The 27,702-nt window shown below is 37.2% G+C and overlaps 2 protein-coding genes and 1 long non-coding RNA gene across 5 annotated transcripts in view; 1 reads left to right on the forward strand and 2 right to left on the reverse strand.

The window, feature by feature from the left end:
* Positions 1-27,702, reverse strand: part of LOC146512812 (transient receptor potential cation channel subfamily M member 4-like) — a 97,226-nt gene that overhangs the window by 52,314 nt on the left and 17,210 nt on the right. Inside the window, exons 14-28 of one of the 3 annotated variants that reach the window (XM_085170778.1) lie at positions 26,789-26,918; positions 26,474-26,619; positions 26,201-26,313; positions 26,018-26,125; positions 25,866-25,906; positions 25,542-25,774; positions 25,078-25,190; positions 24,638-24,770; positions 24,363-24,543; positions 24,014-24,173; positions 23,733-23,914; positions 23,250-23,382; positions 23,101-23,164; positions 22,160-22,253; positions 20,940-21,120 (exon numbers count right to left, since the gene is read on the reverse strand). In XM_085170778.1, the coding sequence (XP_085026904.1) occupies positions 21,080-21,120; positions 22,160-22,253; positions 23,101-23,164; positions 23,250-23,382; positions 23,733-23,914; positions 24,014-24,173; positions 24,363-24,543; positions 24,638-24,770; positions 25,078-25,190; positions 25,542-25,774; positions 25,866-25,906; positions 26,018-26,125; positions 26,201-26,313; positions 26,474-26,619; positions 26,789-26,918 (1,872 nt within the window). In that variant the 3' untranslated portion in view covers positions 20,940-21,079. Of the gene's footprint in view, positions 1-20,939; positions 22,254-23,100; positions 23,165-23,249; positions 23,383-23,732; positions 23,915-24,013; positions 24,174-24,356; positions 24,544-24,637; positions 24,771-25,077; positions 25,191-25,541; positions 25,775-25,865; positions 25,907-26,017; positions 26,126-26,200; positions 26,314-26,473; positions 26,620-26,788; positions 26,919-27,702 lie in introns of those variants that run through there. The other 2 variants (XM_085170779.1, XM_085170780.1) reach the window with 2 other exon arrangements.
* Positions 1-27,702, forward strand: part of LOC146512813 (uncharacterized) — a 149,713-nt gene that overhangs the window by 44,400 nt on the left and 77,611 nt on the right. The gene's annotated exons all lie outside the window — the stretch shown is intronic.
* On the reverse strand, positions 13,308-19,604 carry LOC146512816 (uncharacterized). The gene is made up of 6 exons (XM_085170828.1): positions 18,609-19,604; positions 16,381-16,499; positions 16,146-16,217; positions 15,983-16,037; positions 15,864-15,900; positions 13,308-15,768 (listed from the first exon to the last, which is right to left on the reverse strand). The coding sequence occupies exons 1-6, from the start codon at positions 19,393-19,395 to the stop codon at positions 15,747-15,749; spliced, it is 1,092 nt and encodes a 363-aa protein (XP_085026954.1). The 5' UTR covers positions 19,396-19,604; the 3' UTR covers positions 13,308-15,746.

The raw sequence follows: 27,702 nt of genomic DNA on the forward strand, positions 1-27,702 counted from the left end.
CCTCACAAGAAATCTGGAGGAAGCAAGGGAGAGGGGAATTCTAGAAATTTAGACTGGTGAAAAGTTCAAAGTTAGGTATATTTTTCTAGCATGGTTTTTGAAGAGGCTTCACCAAACAGAATTAAGTAAGTTATATGATACGTTTAAAAAAAAAAAAAAAGGTTAGATAAGGGTTGAATAAATTTCTCTGTCTTAAAGCCAACGCTACCACAAATGTCTATTTACAAAGAAATAAAAGCACTTCTGATCATTTATTGATGTTACATGTAATACATTTAATTATATTCCAGGAAATGACAGATAAAATACTTCCTTAATTAAGTTTGCAAGTATAATTTTTTGGGCTAAAGTTTGGAATGCTAAGTTGTTCCATTTTACATTTTGATGAGATCAAAATAACATCTTATGAAAATTCAGTATTACTCATGCTTAATTTGATCTTGGGTTTTAGCATAAAGGAAGTCCTTTGTTTAAAAAAACAAAAAACAAACTACGGGCTTGATTGAATAAAAAAAAGACTATTGTCATTATTCCCCTAAATGAAAAAACAATGCAAAAAGGATAAAGTCGGAACATTCATTCCTTGTATTGTTGAGTATTTCCTGTATTAAAAGATTATAAGTAGACAAAACATGAAACCAGGAAACCTTCCATTTAGCCAGGTAAGCTTGGCACAGACAAGAGCCAAATCTCAGCATTTTCCACTCCCCCCTTTTGATCATTCATTGATTGTTTATCACATCTACAAATATGAAACAACAGAACTGTTTTCAGATGGAATAGGCACTGTCCGTGTGTAGCAATGGTTATGAGAAATAAAAACAGATTAAAAAAATGCATTTTGAACTGAAACATCTGACTCTTGAAATTGGGATTTAGTCAGGTCAGTCAGATACCTATTCAACCCATTATGTGTGTATGCACCTCTTTGCATATTGGTTATTATCCTGTCTTCATCCACTCAGCCCCACCAGTCATGTCAGATGACTGCCCCTCCCTGAGCCTGGTTTTGTTGGAAGTTTCTTCCTGTAAAAAGGGACATTTTCCTTCCCACTGTAGTAAAAGCTCTTGCTCATAAGGGATCAATGATTGTTGTGGTTTCTCTTTAACTGAATTGAATTGAATTGAATTGAATTGAATTGAATTGAATTGAACAAAATAAACACTGGACATAATACGACTGGTGACATTTATAGTTTATAATGGAAGTTGGATGTGCAAGGTGAAAAACTAAGTACTTTATTCTTAGTTTTTACGTGGTGCAAAAAGGAAACTAGTAAGAAAACAATAAGGTGCTTGTAGATAGCAAACTTTGATACATCAAACAAAGTTAAAGTGATTTGCTTATCTCCTGAGCATTTTCCTTAGCCTTTTTTTGTCCCTTCGACACATTTTTTTTAAAAAATGTATTTTCTTTACTTTTATCTCTTTTACTTTCTAGTTTTTCTTATAACTCTGTTAGTAGTCTCGGACTGAAATTTCCTCCTTGTGGGAACACAAAATGTGTTACCCAAACATGCTGTAATTTCATCAACCAATGCCTCTTAAAAGAATGTGTCCATAGGCTACTATTTCAGCTCAGAGTTCTGGGAGCTATGGAAATTAATCACAGCCACTCTTATTTTCTCATGTTCAGATACACATTGTACTAAGAAACTTTATTAATACAGTCCAAAATATTAATTCAAACTACTTTAATGGAAAATGGACTGGTTTTTATATGGCACCTTTCTACTCTACCTTTGAGTGCTCCTGAAACACTCAAAGCCACGAGCCACCAACCTTCCTATTAGTAGATGAGGCCTCTCTTCCGCCTGTACCTCTACAGCTACTCTTCACAGAAGAGTTGTCAATAGAATATTAGGTTTTGGAAACAAATCCTGATTAACCCTCCACTTGTGTTAGCTTTCTGTTATCATCTCTTATGTTAACGGGTCGGTTTTGACCCGTGAATTAAATCAGTTATAAAATACACTAAAAACAATAAGTGATCATCCAATTTGTTTCTCATCTCTTGGTTATCTTGTTAGGCTTCCTTATCCATGAAAATGTTGGTTTTAATACTTTTGGTGTGGGCCTGTGGGTCTTTTTTTGTCACTATACCCCTCGATTTCAATTGAAAAAAATTGTAAAATTAACCTCAAGAGAATCATATTAATAAATAAAAGGTTTTTGTGTTACCTGACTATTACTGAGGGGTATAGGACACATCTCTTAAATAAATCTGTTTTATTAATTTTTTTCATTTTAAGATTAATTACTAAAATGACATCTATGGTGTTACGGGTCAATTTCGACCCATAGATATTTACATCAAGAAAAGACAAAAAAAATTGTTGTTTTTTAGCAGTAGACCTTTAATATAAACTGAAAAAAAGTCCACTCCTCCTTTCTTTTGGTTATAGTCGTGGGTAATTATGGGCTTTTTATCACTTCCCAATTATACAGCTACATCTTTGTGAAGTTTCCTTTGTGAAGTTCTTGTCCAAGGTCATATCTGGTAAAAAATAAAATAAAATATTACAGCTGATATTGTGATCCTGCAGTCCAGTGTCATATTGAAGACCACACATTTTCATTGTTTCTTCTCAGGGGTGCCACTCACAGCTTTGACTGTGAAAATCTGTACATTCCAGCCATAGTTGGTTTTTGCATCACAGGCTTCCCAGATTTTTCTGCCGTATTTTCCTGGCTTACTGGGTATGTATTGCCGGTAGGGGCATTTTCCTCGAAAAGTGGACAAGACGTTCATCCACTGTCACCTCTGGCCCTGGGATGAACATCAGGGGAAGAAGCTGCACCCATCTCTCCCAGACATCCCTGATGGGAGCAAGCTTGTCAGACCTCGGTCTGGTCTCTCTGTTGTCAAATCTGAGGACTCCTGAATCAAAATGATATCAAATGTGTGAAGTGACATCGTTACCCAGAAAATGATCAGATGTGTCTGTGTCTTCTGGATGATAGTCCACATTGTCTTCCTCCTAGAAACCTGCCCATCTGAATCTCTATGCTGCTCTGTGTCCTCTCCTTCATTTACACCAAAAATATGATGCAGAACTTGGCTCACTGTGAATCTTCTTCTCATTTTTGTATGCTGCAAATTGTAAATGTGCACTCTGGAAGTCAAATAGCCACTCAAATGAGTGAATTCTTGACATGTCCCGTCTTTATTTTGTTTTGTTTTTTTGCAGGTATACTGCAAAAACACGCAAAATAAGAATCCCCTAAAGCTCATATGATTAGGAGAGGAGCTTGCTGTCAATGTTTTAGCTGACAGTGCACTTATGATTTCAATTTTGGCTTTAATTATTGCTTTATACTCATAATATTATACCTGGGTCGAAACCGACCCTAACAACACAAAGATCATAATTTCAACTAGGGCATTTTATAATTTAGTGAAAATATATTTTTTTGTTTTATTTTGTAGAAATAGAGGTTCCTGACAAAGTCAAAAAGCCTTGATACAATAAACAAATGTTTGTGATTTTTTTTATGCATTTGAAATTTAAAATGGGTCGGTGCCGACCCTAACACGAGAGGAAGGTTAAGTTAAAATAGAATTCATGAAAATGTTTGTTTTTGTTTCCAAAACGGTCAGCTAACAATCATTTCAGAATAATTATCGAACCATGATTTACTTGTTTTTTGATTGTGGGCGATCGTGGCTCAAGAGTTGGCATTCATCTTGTAATCTGAAGGTTGGTTCGAGCCCCGGCTTCGACAGTCGCGGTCGTTGTGTCCCTGGGCAAGACACCCGTTGCCTACTGGTGGTGGTCAAAGGGCCCGGTGGCGCCAGTGTCTGGCAGCCTTGCCTCTGTCAGTAGCTACAATGTAGCTTGCCATCACCAGTGTGTGAATGTGTGGATGACTGAATGTAGTGTAAAGCGTTTTGGGGTCCATAGGGACTAAGTAAAGCGCTATACAAATACAGGCCATTTTAGAAAAAGGTTTGTGTGTATGAAATGATAAACTGTTGAAACTGTTGAACCAAGAGTGAAATAAATAAATAAATACATGAAATGAAATATGTTTCTGTTAAAACTAATCATGTTAAAAGATAATAACTAATAACTAATTCTGCCAAGAGTGGTCAAATATCCAGTCAGAATTATGCCAGAAGTTTGTTGGTGGTTATTAAAGATGAATGCTGTACATGATTCCACCCTGGAAAAAGAACAGTTCAAAAGAGTCATTAAGAGCCCCAAATTACCATGACACTCCTGCCCATGATGAGTGCAACTTTTGACTACAACAGCACATATTGCATGTCATTAAATGTTGTCTTCTTTCTCCCATAGTTTGTCTTCCTGTCCTTCCTTCTTCTTCCTCCCTGAGTCTGGCTCTGCTGGAGTATTTTTCAAGTGAAAGGTGAATTCTTTTATTTCCATCATTGTTGCATGGTGACAAGTACTTTGATTTGCCACCATGAAAAATATGATTACATAAGCACACATTGTGCACATGCAATGTCTGTGACACTGTTTGTTTTCACTTTGGCATTCACAGGCAACTTTTCAAGTTTTGTTGTTGTTTTTTTGTTTGTTTAATCAACCAGTCAAACCTATTGGAAGAATGTGTTATATCATATGTTACTATTTTCAGTCCATAGCTTGCTTAGAGCTGCTCTGATAATTTTCCTCTGCATGTCCCTGCTAATGTTTTCTCATGACCAGAAGGTTTTTTAAACTAGAAAGCTTTGTGAAACACTAACTCAAACTACTTTCTGAGAAGGTTTGTGAGCAGAATACTGGTCCTGGGTTTTGGAAACAAATCCTATGTAGTTGTGAAGTTAAATCAAAATTAAAGAAAATGATTGTTTTGGAAAAAGGGGATTTTTTTCATTCATATTAAACTTCTAGAGGTGTGTTTTGTGCTTATATGGAGATATCTAATTATTATATGTTGCTGCTATTTTTGCATCATCATGATAATGTTGGTCCGGGATGGTCTAAAGAGCATGGAAAGAAAAGCATCTGGACTTCAAGTTTTCTTGAAGATGTTTCACCTCTCATCTGAGAAACTTCTTCAGTTCTAAGTGTAATTAATGTTCCAAATTTTAAGCCCTATAGGGGTGTCCGCAAGAGGGTCATTGATCCTCTACCTCATCACACGAGCCAAGGTGTGAAAACAGGTTTGGGTCACAATCAGCCAAGGTTTCGATTGGACCCATTGTAAACCTTGCCCAACCCTATCATGTGATTTATTGTTTTATTGGTCCAGGATCAACATTGCAATTGATCGACCAAACTGATCAACCACATTGTTGCAGTGTTATAACTTTGCAAAGTGGCAGGAAAAAAAATGCTTTGGTTTGCCTAAAGCCCTAGAACAAAGAGTTAGGTTAACTGTTACCCAAATTTAAGTAATTCGTCTTGCTGATGGTTGCTTTTAAAAGCATTAACTAACTTCTTGGCTAATGCTAATTGAACGCTCAGACCACATCATTTGTCAGTTGTGATGTTGTTCCTGGATCAGCAGTTATGATGACGTAAAATCAACACCAGCACAGAGATATCAGATCAGTTCCTAGTACATACCAGTCATTTCATATAGAAATAATCAACCACTGTGTAGAGGACCTAAACTTAAAGGATAAAGGGCAGCTATAGGATGACATACTGTGATATTCCAACTGTATTGGTACTTAAAGATGACACATTTCTTTTAACTTTGTGCCATTATGATATCAGCGCAAAATGCATTTTAGGTTACACCACTATACGCTAAAGGTCATGCTCAATGCAATTGAGTAGAGATTACGCAGGTTATCTATGTCTAAGTAACATGGGCCACCTAGACTGGTTCCTGATCAACTGTAGTTTTTGCTGACATAAAAGTCAAACTGACAAAAGACGGCACTCCCTCGTTACTTTCGTTTGGCTGACATACTAATCTTGCTGTTATTAAAAGTAACAGCAACTTCAGAGTAACATAGAGCCACGTATTGTAACAGTTACAAAATAAATAATTGGATTAGATTCACATTTACATGGCACCAATTCAATTCAGTCCAATTCAGTTGTGTTTATTGCTAATCATGGCCGCACAGGAACAAGATCTAAGCACAAGATCCATAGAGGCTGGGGTCACCCACATGTACAGGAAACTCAAGCTCCCAGGCCTCTGGTAGAGGACCCAAGTTTGAAGGAGCTTTAAATTCCCTCCTCACTTCATATATATTATATCAAGCATGTAAGTGAAATGAACCCTAGCAGACATGAAGCTTCAGACCTGTTGCGTCATACAAGAATCACACATTTCAATTTGAAACCAGTGGGGTTTTATTTAATTTAAACTGGCTAGAAGAATACATTTTCCACTGCTAAAGAATAGTGTTTGATTTAAAAAATATACTGTTATACTTTGCTTTTTTATAGCAAACATATCACCTTTACTAAAGAAACATATATTTTTTTTAAATAGTGATTTTTTTTTTCCTCATAAGATATTTTTTGATGAAGTAAAAGAAACAGCTATTTTATAGCAACTGCAGAAATATTTTTGTTTGGTAATCTCAGTTTCAAGGTTTAATATCATGGCAGTATGACATTAATCCCCTCAAAGTTTTATAAGCTGCATTTCTGCTCACCCTAAAATCAACCAATAATAATAATACAATGAAAGTAATGAAAATTACATATTCAAATGTCACCAATGAAAAATCACTTTCCAAGCTAACATATAAAAAACCTAATAAGTGCAGAACTGTATATTCTTCTCAGCAGTTCTTGGCTGATCCAAATTATATAAAATAGACACCGATGCTGCGTACCAGCAGCAGAAACCATAACAGATGTCGAGGAGTACTGGCTACAGATCCACTTCTCCCACGAACACTGCCAGCTGTAGTTAGGATTGTTCTGGTATGACAGAGCTGTGTGGGTCAATACACATTGAAATATCCTGTTTGATTAGAGAACATCTTCATCTGGTGTATTTAAAGGGGAAAAAACATATTTTAAGACATATTTAATGTTCACATCATTATTTGATGTCTATGTTCCTGCACTGGAATACATGCTCCTGGTTTATTAGTGCAGAAGTGTAACCTGTTATGTAATCTGCTAACTGCTGGCGCCTGTCGTGGAAGCCTCATAAGGGTTGATGAAAAGGTGAACTCACCTGACGCATATACAGATTGCCAAAGAATGTGTTGAACTGTTGAAGACAGTCACATGTTTTTTCTCTTCCTGCCCAGCACTGATTAGTGATATACTGACAGCAGCTGATTTCACAGATAAGTGAAAGCTTCATTCACACCAGAGGAAACTGAGCAGATTAATCACTTTACCTGAACCAACATTATATTGACTCTATTTGAACGTAGTCTATCATAGCTTATTGTGCTGTGGTGCAGTTCTATCATTACTCTAGCATTAATAAACATCATTGCATCCCCTAGTTCCACATTATTGCTATGAAAAAAGTATGGTATTTTCTCACTTTTATTTATGATAGTAGAAGCGCTTTGCTTTTCAGTGTGTGTTGTTAAGGTCAACTATCACAATCATACTCGATCTTGGTCACTGATTTCAAGTCTATCAAGTTTCCTAAAAACTGTTCAATACAGTTATCAAGTCAAGGACAACATAAAAAAATCAATATTTACAGTGAAATGTAGTCAGCATTTATTAATTAAGAATAGTTTCCAACATGATATATGCATGTTGGTATGCGTGAAAGTTATTCCAACTGAAGGCCAAGGATCACGTGTTTCTGATACATTCTGTTTTTAGGTATGTTTCTTTTGTGATATAAAGTTGCCAACATTAATGATATAAAACATATCATAGCTTCTCTCTGCTTTTCTGGGATTAAACATGCTTAAAACTTGGCTAGAGATCATGACCTGCCACTAAAGAAAAGGGAGACATTTTGGATTTTCACACAACCAGCTGTCCAAAGGACTGAACAGTGAACTTTAAATGTAATGACATAGTTTACCTAGTAAAGTTAAACACAATAAAAGTTTAAAGTTGTTAATATTCATTCACTAAAGATTCCTACTAATATATAACTAATAATATTTGCACTGAATAAACCTACATTGTTTTAAATCTATAGTGTGTTGTAGTATCTCTATAGATAATGAGGAACTAGTAAAAAAATCACTGTTTCGTCACTGCCCAGGGAAGAGATATTTTAATATTTTATATGATAAATTCTTCGTGATCAGTGGTTTAATCAATTTAATGTCTTAGCAAGGTGATAGCAGACCTGTACCTTTTATTTTTTTGGAAATCCCTCAATCAGAAAATTGCACATTTTTTCAGTCTTAGGCAATTTTTAAACATTTTAACCAACAGCTGTAACTTGAAATAAACAGTAATACTGATGGTAGAGAGTTGGTAATGTGTATTCCACGTGACATTCCGGTCAGCCACTTTAGCTGAGAGTTTATGGATTTAGATGTTAGCATGACGTTATCTCATGAGTTTCCATCTAAAGGCGAGTATGTCGCCTTTAGATGGGTTTCCATCTAAAGGTGACATACTCGCTGATCTTTTAGGTCAAATGAGCAGAAAATATCAATTTTTTACTTTAACTTTCAGAAATGGATTTCCGTCCTTGAAATAAAAACTGTCATCAGCCACCAGCATGAACTGCACTGTCAAACAACAACACTGAGTGCCTGGGACAGTGATAACATAACTTTGTGCGTGGAGCAGGTTAAAATGGAAACTGTTTGTCTTTAGATGAAATACTGATATAATGTTGTACGTGAGGGCACCTGTCAGTTAGTGGAAACTATTATTTGGAATTACTTCTGCCCTCTTCACATTGCAGATGCCGTCAGAAATTTGAGTATAGTATAGATTTAGCTTTTTTTGACATGTACATGTTTGGTACATTTATTACAAGCAGTCAAAGGTGTTTGATACCAATACAGCACATATATACTATTGTTAACAGTTTCACTTGTCCAAGTTTTACCTCAATAAAAAATCCCAGCACTGCCAAGCCATCAGGTGCCTGTAGTGCCTGATCCAGGGTTAAATCCTTTCTCTTGCTTACAATGTGCATCTGGACAAGAAAAATAATTAATGGAATGAAGTATAAACAGGCTATGTGTTTGGTTATAAAAATAAAAAAAAAGCTTAATCTTTGTCACTACCTCCATTGGGTATCTTTTTGAGTCCACAGTATGCTCTGAGCCTTCAGATGTATCTGATGTGTCACCCCAGTGGAAGTTATGTCAAATAAAATGATAAATAAATAATAATGCACAAAATTGTCTAATATTTTTTAAAAAAAGGAAATGCCCCACCTAATGGGGCGCATTTAGTCATTGAGACTGTGAACTAGCTGCCTTATTCATATTGTAATCCAGGTTCTGGACATCTTAAATCTTGCCCTGACAATTATCCTCAGTATAATTTTTAGCAAATCTGTTTTGAAATCTTACTGAAAGAAAGCCAATCAAAAAAAAGAAAGAAAAGAAAATAGGGGAAAAAATAGTAAATACAAAACTCTAATAATTGTGGTGTATTTCTTCTGTTTCCACAAAAATAAACTCTCAGATGTCATCCTCCTATCATGCCTGTCAAATCCAGGCTAATGAGGTGCTTTATAATCTTACAGACTATGCACACAAAAGTGTTGTAAGAGATTTACATACTCATTGATGCCTTAAGTTAAATTCAACGAGTCATGCATCTGCTAAGTCGCCAGACAAGTCTAGGGCCTACGCCTCACTAACTGCAGACAGCTGACCACCATTAGGCAGATAAGGTGAAAAGAAAGACTTCACGTGTCATTCTGTTACATTTGCATGACTCAGAATTATCTGTTTATCCCACACAGTCACATGCAGTTTGCCCAACATTTTTCCTTGTTGGTACAGTCAATGGAAATAACATAAATAAAAAGGCATGATTATCAAACAGAATAATCAAAGCAGACACCAGCATGTACCAGTGTGTTCCATCGGTATGTCACGTGTGCTTGGCTGCATGTTTCAGAGTTTGCTTCTGCAAATGTTTGTGATTCAACACAGACTGGATAACAGACGAATTCCATTTGCCACGAGTCATTTACAGGTCAAGCTATTCACTATAATTAAGTGATAAATTAACTGATATCTAATACATAAATTAATATAAGAAGCTTTTTCTTCAGCATTTTCTCATACAGCTTGGACCGTTTAGTTAGTTGTGCTTGTGTTAAAAGGTGGAGAGAACATTCATATTTGCAGATCACCTTACACGATCTTTGCTCCTCTTGTGCTAAAGAGAACTCACCAGTTCAGTGTTGACGTGGATTGGCTCATGAAAGATTGTCCACACGACTGCTTCGTTGCAAGCAGGCGTTGTCAGGGAACCCATGTATCGGTAGAACTTTGTCAAATTTACATTTCCAACTAAGTCATCAATAGAGATGCTATGGTCTAAACGAACCTTGCTCCCTGTGGAAAGATTAGAATTAAAGAGACTTGAATTTAAAAGGATAAATAAATGTAATCATAAAGTGATTTGCATTTTATATTCACTTCAGTGCATGTTCACAAAAGTCAAGAGGCATGGTTTGTCAGCTACTGTCTCACCCTCTTCTGCTTCATGACTTTACAAACTTTTATCGTTTGACTTCAAAAATAATTCCACATACAGACAAAGAAGTCAAACACAAATTTCCTTTAACTATTGTTATAACTACTACAACAATGGCAGGCCATTCTTCTAATCTACTGTTTTCAATATTCTTTTTTTTTTTTAAAAAACAAAGCCATTGGAACTCTAGTGGAAGAAAAGACCAACCCTTGTCGGTGAGGTTTGCCAGGTATGATGTAAAGTTCACCCATGGCTCTGACTCCTGTGGACTTCAACTCTACATTATGAATGAATGCTAATTATGTTAATACTTAAAAGCCGTCAATGTAAACCAGTTTTATAAGTATCGCCTATTTAAAAATAGCAGCGTGAAGTCTGGGGCATACAGACATTTATAAAAAAACCAAGTACAGCATATCCATCTGGATGCTCTGGAGGGGCAGTGAGATGATCCTTCTGCGTGACTATGTGCATCTGGAAGAAAGTCCAACAACTTATAAGGCAAAGCAAAATATAGAAAAGGAGTTTAGATGTCAAGTAATGAAGAAACATTGTACCTCCATTGGATATCTGTGCTCATCAATCGTGTGCTCTGAGCCTGGATTTTTTACATCACCCCAGTGAAAGTGAAACTGAAGTCCTGTATATGTTCCACTGAGTCCACCTCCACTCACTTTAACTTCATTTCCTTTCAATGTGCACTCCACTACAAATGGTATAGATTGTTGTAACTTGGAAAATTTTGCATGTTTATGCAGTTTTAGTTAGATTATAAAGAACATAAACATATTTAATTATGACAGAGCCTTTGAAGCCTTTCTTGAGTTCTATAATATACTACATAAATGACATTTGCTATTACTCAGTGTATCAATAACAAAAAAAATAAATCCTTCCACTTTGGATTTGAGATTTTAGGAAGGGGAAGCATCTCAGTATTATTCTCAGTGGAAATTTAGTTTATTCTATAAAGATTAAGATTTAAAAGGAGCATCAAAAAGCCCTAAAATGATCACTTGGATGAGATTTGTGATCCTCATTCTTTTACAAAACTCCACAAAGAAGCTGTCAATATTAGACAACTGTTCATATTACTGTACTCAGGGTTAAAAGTGTGACAAATCATCCTACCTTCACTCTTCCAGTCTCCAAGTCTTGTGAAGTGATGTGTTGGTTTCAAGTCTCAGATTAAAAAACTTTTGTCCACTTTCAATGAGTCCATCAGTGGGAAAGGGGTAAGAAACTGCCTCAGTACACTTCAAGATACTTATCTATATTTATCAATATATATATAATATGCTAAACAATGGGAGGACACCCCCTGTGTATAAACAAAGAGCAGTATAGGGGAGACACACAACATGGTTGAAGACACTTTTTCAGAATGTGGTATTCAAAATACACGCATCAATAGGAGTGTACCAGTTATCTGGTTAAGTCAGTATGTTTAACTATATTCATTCTACTCCAATGCATCACTTAGGTGCTTGTGTGTATATGAAATCATATATTTGATCCCAGAGGATGGAATAATTAAAGAAATGGACAAAACAAGACAAAACCCCAAAACAGTGCATACTGCAACAAAATGTATTAATTCCAATGGCAATACATTTTTTCTAAAGCACAGCACAAGCAAATCTTGTTATGTACAAGATTTTTCAGATGCTCAGCTTACAAAATGTTTCATGGGAAATAGAGCTGTTTGTCGGGTTTCTTTCTTTTCTTTTCTTTTTACAATCCAGAAAAAACACCCTTAGTTTCTATTACTCCTAGATGAGACAAAGGTGAAAATGTGTCACTGATTTGGTGCAATGACAGGCCCCTCACTTTGTTTTTTGTATAGAGTTCTTCATTTGTATTATCATTTATGCAAACTTGTGGATTTTCTTTTTAATCACTGAGTTGGACAACCAAGCCCCCATATACAGTGTTCGGGTCAAACAAAGCTGATGGTGTAAGCTTCATATTCAGATGACATTTTTGAAATTGATATCACTCCTGTATTTCCTGTGACACTATTTAAAACAAGTTGTAGGGCCCCCAGGAACAAATTAAAGTCACTGACATGGAGATTTAACCTATCCATTCATGTGACACATCAATCAAAAATAATGATACTGCGATAAAAACAAAAAACAATACCACTAAATCTCTATTATTGAAAAGGGAAATGAAAAACGTATTCCAAAGTGCAAACTTTATATTTTAAAGAAAAAAAACATTGAAAGATTCATCCTACCAACAGGTGCCTATTAGCATTCAATACAACCCCAATCATGTGACCATCCACAAACTATTATCGAATAAAATAAAACTATTATACACAAAACATTGACGAATGTTAAGATCAGCAAATAAATTAAGACATGATTCCTACAAACCGCAGTAATTACACTAGTCAGCCAAAAGTGGTGACAAATTTATAAAAATCCAATTGTCAAATTTCATTCATATGTCAATTTATTACAAAATATTGATAGGTAAAGGTACAGAGATTTACAATTTGTTATCACACGGACGGCATGTCTGTTACCTGGTAATGTTTAATGTCAACCAGTCTTGTGTGTATACACGCATCACTTTGGTAAGTGAATCTATACAAAAAGGTTTTCTGTCCTTCATGTCCTCACACACTCATCCCTCTGCTTTGTTAGGCCCAGTTCTCTTTGTGTTTATGCGGAACAGAAATACAGCAAACACACAACACCTTTTTCCAAAACATTAAAGATGATGGCGAGGTATGGAGTAAACTGACACAGTGAAAATGATTGTTTATTAAGACAAATGACTGTGTGGATCAGTGAAAGACTTGATCTTGACATGACAATGTTTATGATTTTTACAATTTGTTGGTCGTTATTTTTCTTATTTTCTTTGTCAAATCACTGACAAATGAACAAAGATTTTTTAAGTAGTTGGGAAGCACAGAAAGATCGCACCTGACCTTACTAATTTACATAAATATACATTATATTATTTAATCATCTGATGTTTACTTCTGAGTACAGTAGATCAATTTTTCCTGTTTACTTTGGTTCATTTGTCACAATGAGTACTGCCTCTTAGTCTGTGGCAGTATGTTGACAAAACAAGCACAGTTGTTTAGGTTTGATCTTAAAGACAACAAACCACTAACAAAAAAGACATGGATCACAGGGTCCCTGTTTGATTGACACATTTGCATGGTTACTTGTTGGAAAATATTTTTAAAATGTTGGTATCAAGTTTGACCTTTGATTTGGACCATTTTTCCTTTTTGGTAATCTGTTTTTTACACCTTTATGTGTTATGTAAGACTAAGTGCCTGAATTACCTATTGAGAAATATAAGTCATGACATCTGACATTTGCACCGGTGCCTTACTGGCTTCCGGGTTTTATTGTTTACAAAATCTTCAACCCACAACTTCCGTTTCTGAACCCAATTTATTGTGAACCATTTAGAGACTGTAACAGTTAAATCGCAGAAGCTAAAGGATACATATGATGCAACACGCAACTACGCTAAACACATTTTTATTAAAAGAACTAAATTTTTTATTGGATAATGGCAAAACAGTTCTTTTTTACAGTGTTTTGCATTAAATTGTACTCTAACAGGAAGCAAGCACAAGAACTCAAAAAGGACACAAGATGAGAAATTGCAATTTGTCATAATGTTCATGGTCCTTTCTTCCTCTAGTGCAGTCACACATATTCCTATCAAGTATATAAACCATGATATATGGAATTATGTTGCAAAGAAAAAAAAAATACAACTCTAAGTATGCCTTTATTTTAGATTCCTGAAAGTAGCCACCCTTTGCTTTGTTGACAGCGCTGCAAACCGTTGGCATTCTCTTAATGAGCTTCATGATGAAGTCACCTGAAATGGTTTGACTTCATAGCTGTGCCTTGTCAGGCTTCATTTAGGGGAAATTCATGCCTTCTTGATAAGATTGGGACCATCAGTTGTGTTGCGCAGGAGTCAGGTTGGTACAAAGCTGACTCCAATGTTTGAATTCTAACATTGGACAACTGTTAGAATTCAAATTATGGCAGGAACCAATCAGCTAAGTAAAGACAAACAACAGTCCATCATTACTTTAACAACTGAAGGTCAGTCAGTCAAGAAAACTTTGAATGTATCCCCAAGTGCAATTGTAAAATCAATCAAGTGCTACAACAAAATTGGCTCACATGAGAAACGGCCCATGAAAGGAAGACCAGGAGTCCTCTATGCTGCTGAGTATACATTCATTCGAGTCACCAGCCTCAGAAATTGCAAGTTAACAGCACCTCAGATTAGAGCCAAGATAAATACCACACAGAGTTCCAGTAGCAGGCAAATCTCTACATCAACTGTTCAGAGCAGACTGTGCGAATCAAACAGCTGCTGAGAAATCACTTCTAAGGAAAAGCAACAAGCAGAGGAGATTTGTTTGGGCCAAGAAACACAAGGAATGGACATTTGACCATTGGAAATCTGTGCTTTGGTCTGATGAGTCCAAATTTGAGCTCTTTGGTCCCACTCCCATAGAGTGAAGGCAAAAGGGCCAACAAGTGCTCAGCATCTCTGGGAACTCCTTCAAGACTGTTGGAAAACCATTTCAGGTGACGACCTCATGAAGCTCATCGAGAGAATGCCAGGAATATGCAAAGCAGTGATCAAAGCAAATCATGGCTGTTTTGAAGAACCTAAAACATAAAACATGTTTTGAGTTATTTCACATTTCTTGGTTTACTTCATGATTCCATGTGTTCATTTATAGTTTTGATGCCTTGAGTGACAATCTACAATGTAAATAGTCATGAATATAAAGAAAAACCATTAAATGAGAAGGTATGTCCAAATGTTTGACTGGTAATGTATATATTATATATCTTTTTTGTCTGCATGATTCATGACAAGCTCCTATATGTCTGTGTGCATGTGTGCGTGTGTGTGTCTGTGTGTGCGTTCCATTAACACCATGCACAAACTGTGTCTCTAGATCCAGCTGGATTTCTGAAACCAGAACAGTTATTTTTGTTTTTCAATTTGATATGTAATTGTGAAGCTAAATGTCAAATTGTGCCCTTTCTCACAATAAAAAAGAATAATTGCCTAAATTCCTAAACCTACAGTTAGAAAAACTAAAAAGCTTGTGTGGGATGTGGTGAAGTCTGGTGAGCAGTTTCACATTAAAGCAAACGGACATAATTCCCAGGGAGCTCAGAGCAGAGAGGCAACAGTCCTGCAGAAACAAAAGGAAAACTATGTGTAAAGGCAACATTGCAACAATAATGAATCTAAAAATATCTCTGTGTTTTTAAATGTGAATAGTCTTACTGAAAGAGGGATCCAGTTAGCTCATCAACAAAACCACCTACAAAATTTAAGTCAAACCAAAGTTAATTAAATCTGTGAACACACATCAGTACACCCACAGAATCACAACTAGCACTTACCCGGTGTGCAAACTGTGTCACAAAGAATGGGACAAATGTAGCAAGTTGAACAACCCTGGAAAACAAAACAAACAAAAAGGATTAACGCAAAGAGGCACTGGGCAAAATGAAGTGCTGTGTATTATTACAGCAGTTATAATCCTTTTTAAGTCAAGATGCTTACTTGGCAGTGCTCGCAATGATCAGACTCATCCCCTTCCTCACACGGGCACTTGGCACAGTTATTAGAGCAATGCTACAAGATGGGAAGGAACCACAAAGTAGAGTGATTAGTCGTGCATATGGTATATAGTCAAATCGACAACACAGGACTTATAATGATGTGTGATTACTGGGTAGATTCACAAAAAAGTCTGTTATTTCCATTACATGTTTTTGTTTGTTTGTTTGTTTTTTACCTCACAAATGGAGCAAACACTACACAACGATCCAGAGTGGAACTGTGGAGTGTCAGTAACTCCCTCCTCTTCATCTGAGTCACCTTGGTTGTCCTTTGTGTCTTTACCTTCAGACTCATCTGTAAATGGTTCACAGAATCAGGAACTGTATAATAGTCATTTCAATTCAGTTTTATTTATACGTCCAAATCACAACAACAGTTGCCCAATGGTGCTTTATATTGTAAGGATCAGGGAAAACCCCAATAATCAGATGACCCTCTGTGAGCAAGTGCTTTGGTGATAGTGGACTGGAAAAAACTAACAGGAAGAAAATTGAGAGGTAGCTATAGTGATTGGTTGGGAGTGAGGGGAGGAAGACAGGACAAGACACGCTGTGGAAGAGAGCCAACTGTATCTTGTAGAACATTAAATTGTCTAAATAAATATAGAATTATAACCCTATATGTCTTGAAAATATTTTGCAGGAAATTCTTGCAAATTTATCCAAAATAAAATACAATTATATAAGTTTTACATAAGTATTCACAACCTTTGGTCAATACTAACAACTTTTAAAACAATTACAACTGCCAGTTCCTGCTACCAAAACCATCCCCACTGTCTGACACTACCACCGCCATGCTTCACTGTGATGGTATTGGCCAGGTGATAAGTCCTCCAGACATGCTGTTTTGCAAGATTTTTATCTATGTTTTCATCAGACCAGAAAATGTTGTTTCTCCTGGCCTGCAGGGGCCTTTGAACAAGTGAAAGACTGTGAATGTGTTCCTGATTCACTGTATCAAAACCTAAGTATTCACATGGGTTTCCAAATTGTTGTGTTGGTGCTGATGATTTAAATTCATTTGGGAGTAATTTACAACTTCATTCATCACTTTTTCACCCTTTTTGTAGTTAACCGCTGAGAGTACAGTGACTTTGGGCCTTTTGAGCCTCTGTACTAACACACAATCCAAAAAGACCTTTTCTATTGAGTACTGATTACTGCCATTTATTTACAAGTTACGTGTCTAATGTTTAATTCTACTTGATGCAATAATATGGCACAGATGGTCTCGTTTTTTGTATTATATTTTTGTCATAACATCATGTTGTTAGATTTGTATTGTTGATTGTCATTTATGCTTAGAAATATCTACTCATATATGCTTAGAGTGTTATAATCAATGTCATGTTGGTAGAGGTTTGATCCTTAATAGTCTGCAAAGGCTTGATGTGCATTCCAGAGTGTTCTGGCATTCACACCCACATCCTGGGAGCATGGGAGAGGGCATACCTTCCCTTATTGTTTTATGGTAGGATAAACGTAGCTATGTCAGTATGTCAGTACCTTTTGTTTAGATGTACTGCTAGACTTCCAGACCGGCAGGTTTAGGGAAGTCATTTATGGGGTCACACACTGAACCCCCCCCCCCCCCCCCCCCCCCCCACACACACACACACACACATTTACACAACGCACAAGCAAGGTACTCTTTGTGTGTATGTATACGTCATATGTTAATGAACCTATGTATATTCATGTAACCTCAATAAGAAGAGCAATGTTACGGGGGAGCGGACGAGAGTGACTGGGGTCAAGCGAAGGAACGGCGCTTGTCGTGGTTCTCTCCCTCATATATGAGTAACACGAGGAACTTTGCCTACTTGGTGTTTAATGCTTTTTGCTGTGTTGTTGAATTGTCCTTAACGTTCCAGCGAATAGGTTTATGCTACAAACCTATCACATGTGACATGTTTGTTTTTACAAAATAGTCTAAGTAGATTTATTGTAAACAAAGCTAAAATTCCTACAGGTGCTGTTTTTCCATAATATCATTTGTTGTCTTTTTTTTTTCAAGCATGAAGCAATGACTGAAATTTAAAAAAAAATCCCTTTATAACACCCTCTTTTGGACAAATCTCAAAGCATTCAATGTTTGGTGCTTGTTTGAAGTCTCAAAAGCTACACTGGCCACCAAAAAATAGATGGTTTAGATACTGTTGCGTTCCTGCTGTTGCACAGATAATCCAGTCCATTTTAGGACTGATATGTATGACAGTGATCCTAAAGTAACCCTAGTTAGCTGAACAATGTCAGAGAGCTACTGTAGCAGAGTCACTCACAGGGTTCCAAAAAATCTCATTATTTGTTGTAACTTTACATACTGCACCATTTAGTATCTTGCTAACCTATATATATGTTTCAAAATGTGTGCATGTTTTTTTGTTAAAGTGTGATTCACCATCTTCATCTTCAGAGTCATCCTCATCTACATCCTCTCCTTGAGTTTCTTCATCATCACCCTCTTGCCTTGCTTCCTTCTCGTCGTCTTCCTCATTATTAGCTGGGACTTCCTCATCTGCATCTGCCTCCACCTGTTCCTCTTCATCCTCCGCTGCTGCATATTCTTCTTCAGATTCTTCCTCTTCTGCATCATCCTCATCTGAAGCCTCACCTTCTTCATCCTCCTCTGCTTCAGATTCTTCTTCAGATTCTTCCTCTTCTGCATCATCCTCATCTGAAGCCTCACCTTCTTCATCCTCCTCTGCTTCATCTTCTTCTTTAGATTCTTCCTCTTCTGCATCATCCTCATCTGAAGCCTCACCATCTTCATCCTCCTCTGCTGCATATTCTTCTTCAGATTCTTCCTCTTCTGAATCATCCTCATCTGAAGCCTCACCTTCTTCTTCCTTCTCAACATCCCCGTTCTCCTCAGAATTATCTTCTTCCTCATTATCAGCTTTGTCATCTTCCTCCTCTGCTGTCTCCTTCTCATCCTCCTGTTCTTCTTCCACCTTTTCATCAGTCTCTACCTCATCATCATCTGAGTCTTCATCTTTTTCTTCATTCCCCTCACCAACCTCAGCCGTTTCACTTTCTTCAGCTTCAGCCTCCTTAGCATTTCTATCATGGAGGCTTTCCTCCAGTTCGTTCAAGTCTTGGGCACTTACAATAGCAGAGAAAGGGACCTGGGATGAGCACAGCAGCACAAGCAGGAGACCTACCACCCAAAACTTTACAGGTGCCATCTTGGGAGAAATGCAGCTTTGGAATTTGAAGACTGTCTTATTCTTGTTACTCTATTCTTCCACCAAAAACCAAAACAGTTGATAGAAGACAAAAAGCTGCTAAGGCGCAGCAGATTTAGGCTGTTCAGGTCTTTTTCTCAGGCTCCCGAGAGACGGTTTGAAAAGAAGTGTGCTCACAGAGAGCAGTGTGCCAGCCTTGTGCTGGGAACACAGAGGACACAGTGGAAACACGACTGTGTGTGGCTGTGTATACTTGAGTGACAGAGGCACATGGCGAGGAAGAATGCTCCTGATGCCCTTAACACAGAGCATTAGAGAGGTGAGTGTATGCATTTGGTGGATGGGGGAGGGGGCTACTGAACTGCAGGAGGGGGGCAAAAAAAAAAATTCTTATTAGAAATGACAACAATTAAATAATTTGAAGATAAAGTTATGGTTCTATACACAGCTTTTGTTGTCATAGCTCCCAAACTATTCAGGAAATAGCAGAACTTTGATAAATATACTATGTGTGGGGTTTTTTAGATTAATGGTTCGCACATTTTTGGAGTATTCTTCTCAGTATCTGCTATTTAATTTAGTGTACACAGCAAAATTAATTTCTTCTTGCCACTGCTGAAGCAAATGAGAATACGTAAGGATCATGCAGACGTGCATGTACATGCAAGGAAATGGAGAGGAAAGCACTTTGAACATGTGCTTACTTCCCCAAAATAGCATTTTTTGGTCTTTTTGTTTTGTTTTTTTTTAACTTTGGAGCCAGCAGAAGGAGAACAGTGTTATAAAGTCCACACTTACAGTGGCACAGTCAGCTACAATACTGCAGAGAGCAGCCAGGCTGAAAGCGATGACAGTGCCTCTCAGTGTGAGTTGCTCCTCCTCCGGCAATTGACAGGTGACGCAGCTATTTACAGTGAAGGCTCCTTCAATGGCTTGTTCCACTATGTGACCTTCAATGGAGCCATGGCAGACTGAAACTCAGCACCAGCATGCTTCTTTAACACTATCCACAACACTTATGTGCATAGTAGATCCAACTATTACAATATTACAATGTATTTATTAATGACAAATAATAGGTTCTTTCATCAAGTTTACTAAAATGATCACATTCAAAAGCATTTTTATTATTATTCTTTATTCATTCAAGTCTCACTGAGATTTAAATCTGTTTTTAAAGACACACCTTGGCAAAGAGCGGAGCAGAAGTTTCAGCAAATACACAAAGAAAAAGCTAATGCAGTCCAGTCCAGACAGGTGAACACAAAAAAGCAAACATTATTACAAGAGTGGTAATAAAAGCAGTCAAACTGGCCCAAAGAGCTCACACTTCTCACACTTTTTAAAATGGACCTAAACTCCCCCATCATGAGTCTGATAATCAGTTGTGCAGTCTGAACTTCTTATGTAGATTACTGCAGCACAAAGGGGACAGGATATTTTAAAATGTCTATTCACAACTCCATTGTGACCCTGGAGACAAACATTTGTATAATATTGTGAAAGTGTAGACTGGTTGTGGTTTTTACATATACAGACACATGGCTTTTTTCTGGCTTTATTAGATAGGTGCAGTGAAGAGTTACAGGAAAGCAGAGTAAGGGGAAAACATGTGGCAAAGTGCTGCAGGTCAGATTTGATCCCAGGCCAGGTGCTCTCAGCCATATGGCATATGGTCACCTGCTCATCTCAGTGACCTAAACTGGTGCCCTCGACCAGACATTTCTAGATTAAAAAACAATTATATACAGAGATGGGGATATTCAGAAATGGCCACTTAGCAGCAGCATACAGAGAACAGTCATGTACATAATTTTCGCAACTAGTGATAAAACATAAAGCACAATAACAAACAGTATACAGCCTCTTTAGGTGCTGCCCTGGTATGTTTAAAAGGAGCAGATCACAGTAATGCAAAAAGGAAAGGAAAGGGAAAAGAAGTTTAATGAGACTGAACAACATCTAAGACTGCCTAAAGAAATTCAAGTGTTTGTACTAATCAAGTAGATGAACAATAGATAATTGTGTCATCTGCATAAAATGAGAATTCGAAAGAAACCTAGATTTGACCTTTGGTTTCTTTTCTTACATAACTTGTAACACCAGGTAGCCCTACAAGTACATTTCAGACAGGCCTGACACTGTCTGGAATGTATTTGCTCACTCTGCACTTTGATGTTGTGCCAAGAATTAGACAAGAGAAGGAACCTTTTTTTGTATAGTGCAGCCACGTAAAACAGGCATACATCTGTCACTTCTAAGAATTTCTCTACAAAGACATACAAGGACAAGGATAATGATCTAATAAGAAAAAAATCTCTGAAATTATTTAAATAATCCAAATATCAATACTTTGGTCTCATTTGTCCAAAAGACATACCACATGAATTGTGGCATGCTTTTTTAACCAAACTCTCAGCAACAAATTCTTTTGTTCTCCTATTAAAAATAAATGTATTATACTGCATAAAAACTTGATTATATAGAAAACAATAATGCAGACATAAAAATACGGCCCATATTTGCAGTGTAACGGAACAAAAAAAAGTATTAATGTGTTCTCAATATGACCCCTGATAGACAACATCACAGAAAATCCGACTACAATGTAAAAGATTTACTAAGCGCTTTTAAAACTAAAGCAATGAAGATGAGATGTTATCTGCTTACTTACTGCAATAAAACCCGAGTGAAAGCAGTGTGACTTTTTCAACATGCAGGCTGTTTTGTAAGCAAAACTGATTTCATAAGTTCTGGGAAGTACCTCGTAACACAGGTGGGGCACGAGGAGGTTTGACTGTACTTCCTTGTGTTAAAGTATCCACAACCCAGTTGAGGACAGTTGAGTAATGCTCCATCTGAGAAGAAAGAGCAGAATATCAGAATATCATAAAAGTCCAGAATAGAATAGAGTTATTCTTAAATCTAAATGAAAACCAAGTGTGAAAAGGATGACTTATTTTTTATTGATATCAATAATGAATAATGGCAGAGATATATGTGTTCAAGCTTTCTGTTCATTGCATGTCTTGTCTTTGTGTCTATAACAAAACACAAAACAGATTGAAATAATCTGTTTAATTTCAGTATTTATATCAAATAAATATTATGTAGTCCCATTTGAGCATTAACATAAAGTACTATTTTAATAATTGGAAAGCTCAGAGAGTAAAAATGTTTTTGTGCTAAAAGGTGTTTTGTCTCCTACTGGAGAAAATCATCTTGAATAAGGAAACTGCATCATCAAAGACACACATGAGGGCAGCAAAGCCTAGCTTAGCTTAGTTCAAAGACAGATAAAATAGAGACTGCTTGCCTGGCTCCATCTAGTGACCAAAATCCACCTACCAGCCCTACTAAAACTCAGCTTTCATTTCTACAAGACCAAAATTTGTCACTTTCTAACACTCTAACTAATGTGCAACCAAAACTATTGGCTGTTTTTTTCTCCAAAATATTAAATACGCATTACTTACCACCACCCACATTATCTCTGACCTCGGCCAGCAAACAACTTTACATAAACCCCTTTCTGCTTTATAGTAGGTGTTTTCCCCCATGTTCCATCTTTCTGTCATTATACTCTCTAATCTCTATATAAAATACTTTGACTGTGCAGACATGCATTTCTACATTTGTATGAGGAATGAGTCAAAAGGTATTAAATGACAAAGTGAGAGCTTCAGAAAAATGCTTCTGTTTTACCTGAGCCTGTAGTCTGTGTTCAAACTCTTTGCTTTCAGTCAGACGTTTAAGCACATCATCTACCCTATATCAAAAAAATAAACATTCTTCAGAATGATGGAGTCACAATTTCATTTTGCTGCTACAGTGGAGCAGGATGCTTTGCTCACTTGGCAGACATCCGTTTGAGCCTTTCTGAGTCGCTGCTTTTCTGGATCTTGTTTCGAGCAGTCAGGAAGTCTTCCCTCTGAATCGTTTCCCACGTTGATAATCTGTTCGCTGCCTTTGCTTCCAAGTCTAACACTGATAGAAAAGACAAAGGTTTGAATTGATTACCTTTCAACTCACTGTTTGTTTACATCGGTGCTAAGCTGAGGTCAGTTTGCAAATTAACAAACAGCCCATTCTCATTTAGACATTGCAATTTTTAGTGTGTAACTTAGTGATAACATGGCAGCAACTGATCAAAAAACCCCATAAAAACTCATTTGTGAACAACAACAACTGGAAGATATTTACCAAGTATCCAATTCCAATCAACTGTGGCTTTCTCACTGTTACACTTATTATTTCAATATAATAAAGCAATAACTTTATTAAATTAATACATTTATTGTATTATTGTGAACTAAGTCTCCTGATCCAATACTGACCAAAGTGGTGGATCTTTACAGAGGGCACTTTGTAGATGATCCTCTTGATAAAGACTTTGATGTGTGAGAGGATAATGAAAGGCGGCGCCAAAGAAGGACGGGAGTGGTACTCAACAATCAGGTTGTAACGCTGGAACTTCCAGTAGGTGTCACTGTGTTCCTGCACTTCAGAGAAAGTGTAGCTGTGTGGATACAAGCGGATCAGAGCCACTGAGTCAAGTCAAACCATTCACAGTTTGTGAATGCAGCCAGAGAAACATAATGACAGACTGGTTCTTTACCTAAACATGGCAATAAGCAGGTTGATGAGCAGGATGTTGGTGACGAGGAGATATACGACTAGCAGAATCACTACCAGCCAGTTACTATCCTGATTTCTACATGGCTCTTCACCGCTCTCAATCAAAGTCACATTGTCTGTGCAGTTTAGTTCCCGGCCCACTGTCACAAAATAGAGATAAAAGGAGAAAGGTTAAAATAAGGGTTACAATTATAAAAAAAATAACTCAATTTCTAATTGCTGTGATGAATTTTAAAAAGCTGCAGTAGAAAAAAAAGCAGCATTTTAAAACTGATTTCAGTGTAATAACAATTTTCTTATTTTCATGCAAATTGCACAAACACTTGTACCATCCATCTCTTCCTCGATGGAAGAGCCGTATCCAAAGATGTGCAAGTATGGCATGTAGAAAACTCTCAGAAAAATGCGATTTGGATTTGGATCGTAGGTGTAGATCAGAGCCTGATTGGCAACTCCGTACGCCAAGACCCACACGCCCAGGAAGAAGAGGAAGAAGAAGACATCCTTCATCTGAACAAGAGGAGGAAATTGTCATGTTGTTACTCACATTGTATTATTAAACACATATTCCTGGTATATTGCCAACTGATGGTAACTTTCTCACCATATTTCCTACAATGATGAGTTTTGGTCCCAGCTGCTTGTGAATGGCAAAAATGTGAATGAGGCGAAGGGTGAAGACCATGTAGTCCAAACAAAGGACATCCCGTCCAAATTCATGTGACCAGTGGAACATCCTGAAACACAAGCACAGCATCACTGAATCAATGAGACAGCAGCACCACCTGGTGGCAAACCTGTAAATTAACCAGTGACATTTGGTTGTTAACTGAGGAAATGTTTTAAATTTAAGTGACTAAAAACTAAGTATTAAAAAAATTATTTGAGACACACTTAAGAAGCCAAACAAGTACCACAAAACAAATACTGTGATTTCTTAAATGTTACAATCATGCAATGACAAACTAAACTGTTTGTAGTGTTGTGGAAAGTTTTTGATGGGCAATCTAAGATTAAGATATCATTTTTATATCTTGTCCATACCTGCAAATCAGTCCGACAATGAACAGGCTGATGGCAGTGAGGTCACATTTATTCCACACATCCTGAATGTAGAGTCTGAAACTTTGACTCCAGGTCGTCCCCAAAAAAAGCGTCTTGAAGAAGACGAAAAAAATATATACTTAACAGATCGTCAGAAAACAAAAACTACAATAATAAAAACTATCAACATACTTTAGTATGATAATAGTGTTTATGTACCTGCCTATACATGCACCTTGAAGCTTATTAATTTTGTTTATTTATTTTTGTGTCCATCTTCAATTTAATGCTTGTGTTCCAATGACACACATATTGTCTCTTTCTACTATGTGCAATTAAAAAAAAGATTTCAATTAAGTGCATATTGCTGCATTCAGTTGTTCACTTCACATTTTATACAGTTAAACATTTTGGCAAACAAAGTAAGAAAGTAAGTTCTAAGTAAGATGTTTCTCTTCACTCACCTGTCGGATCTCCTCACAAACGAGGGTAAATACCCAGAAGTACAACACACACTCAGTGGCAGCTGGACCTGAGGGGGGTGGAGGCTTGAAATCCACCAACAACACGTAGGCGAAAAGCAAGAGAAACAGGAAGTACATCAGGACGTTGCCCAGAAAAGAGGTGACCGGTGCAAACCAGAACTGACGCCAGCGTGACACTATGAATGGACGCTGTGGTGGTCGTTGGGGTACGCCTGTATCAAAGATTAGAAACACAGATAAGCAGGTGACTAAAAATGACAGCATCTGCAGCAAGAATCAGATGACTCTTTAAACAGGACTCACCTTTAATGGCATCACTCTTTTGACCTTCTGAGTCAACTTCACTGAGATATTAAAAAAACATTTTAAAGTAAAAGTAAAAGTAGACTAATGCAAATAAATAACAAACTGATGTTTTACAGATTAATACTGAAGAGTGCAGATAGAAATATTACCGTTGCTTGATGTCAGAGAAAGAGAAGACAGTGGTCCCATAGAGACTGTCAGTGTCCAGCTCATCCTCAAAAAGCATCCTCTCCTCCTCTTGCTGATCGTATTGATTCCTGCGGGGAAAAAAGTGGCAAATGTTTAAAAAAATATTAAAAAATAACTTACAAACCTTAAATTAAAAATTTTACCTGAAAGAGATGAGGGTGGTGTAGCAGAGGATGGGGCAGAAGAACGCGAGCAGAAGCTTCCAGATCTCTGTGTTCCTCTTCATATCACCCCACCAGATCTGGGACAGCAGAGACTGGAAGAGCACAGAAAAGCAGTCCTTGTCCATCAACAGCAGTTCACCGGCTCAACATGAAGTGTTGTGTTATTTTACAAATATCATGCTATAATTCCTTTGTAAAACTCATCTGCTATTTGAAATCATGACAACAACATGAATTAAAGATATGACACACCTGTACACCATCATTACTGAAGAAACGCCGTGCATCAGCACTCACACCCATCTGAAGACAGGTGCTGTGACCCCAGACAGGAGACTTTCTAATCAGCAGGCTGAAAGAGCGGTTTTCATCACTGCGATAGCAAGAGCTGAAAATATCTGAGGTAAAGTGGACACAAGACACATGACAAAGAGTTAGATATGTAACAAAATAATAACAAACCTAAGCTGTTAAAAGGAAAATTCAAAGGGCTCTTTGTGAAATGGTTTTTAAATATCTAATTATTATAGCATCAACAGTAGCAGACAGTTGTAGTTATTGTCTCACCATGAGCCAGGTTCTCAAACTTCTGGGCCAGTTCTTTCATGGAGAGTTTGGTTTCAGTCTCATCCTCCCGTTTGGACAGTTCTCTGAGTATCTTACAGCCACCAAGAGCACTCAGGACTGCCTCACCTGCCTGGAAAGCAATCAATTATATATTTTCTTAGAGGAACACTTTGAAAACTCATTAGATTTCAACAGGGAAAAAATCATATCTGTATTGATGTGGACTGAGTAATGTGTTAGGAATGAAAGGATGCCAAAATGTTTGATGGAAATTAAAATGATTAACTGAATTTAAAGAAAATGTGTCCAGGGAGACAGGATCCTAGGTTAGCATGGGGACCACTCAGTGGTATCAATTCCTTCATCCTCGAGTAACTGCCAGTTTATAATCACCATATTATCCACTGCACCAGCATAACATCTGATAATGAGTCCAAGGATATCATCCCGATACCTAAAGGTAGTAGGGCTGCCACGATTAGTCGACTAGTCATGATTACGCCAACTATCAAAATCGTTGACGACTTATTAAATAGTCAACGCGTCGTTTGAAGCTTTGCAAGATCCTGAAAGACGCAGAAATAAGTAGGATTCAAGAGTGTAAGCTGCCGTTACACCCCAAAGAAGAAGAAGAAGAAGCAGTCCCCAAGATCGTAGCTGTGTCCAAATTCAGGGTCCACATCCTTCAGAGGCCGCATTTGTAGGCTTACGATTACGTTACAGCGGTGTGATGAAGGCTGTCCAAATTCAAAGACGCTTCCAAATGCGGCCGAAAAATGTGTCCTTCATTTCCCCAGATTTGAAGGTGTCACTACCCGATCTGTAGCGGAAGGGAATCAGGTCAGGTGTATCCTTCATGGCCAGCATATCCCAGAATTCATAGCGCGGCCCAGTTTCCAACAATGGCGGCAGCT

Source organism: Neolamprologus multifasciatus, chromosome 8 (genome assembly GCF_963576455.1).
Source record: "Neolamprologus multifasciatus chromosome 8, fNeoMul1.2, whole genome shotgun sequence".
Lineage (NCBI taxonomy): Eukaryota > Metazoa > Chordata > Actinopteri > Cichliformes > Cichlidae > Neolamprologus > Neolamprologus multifasciatus.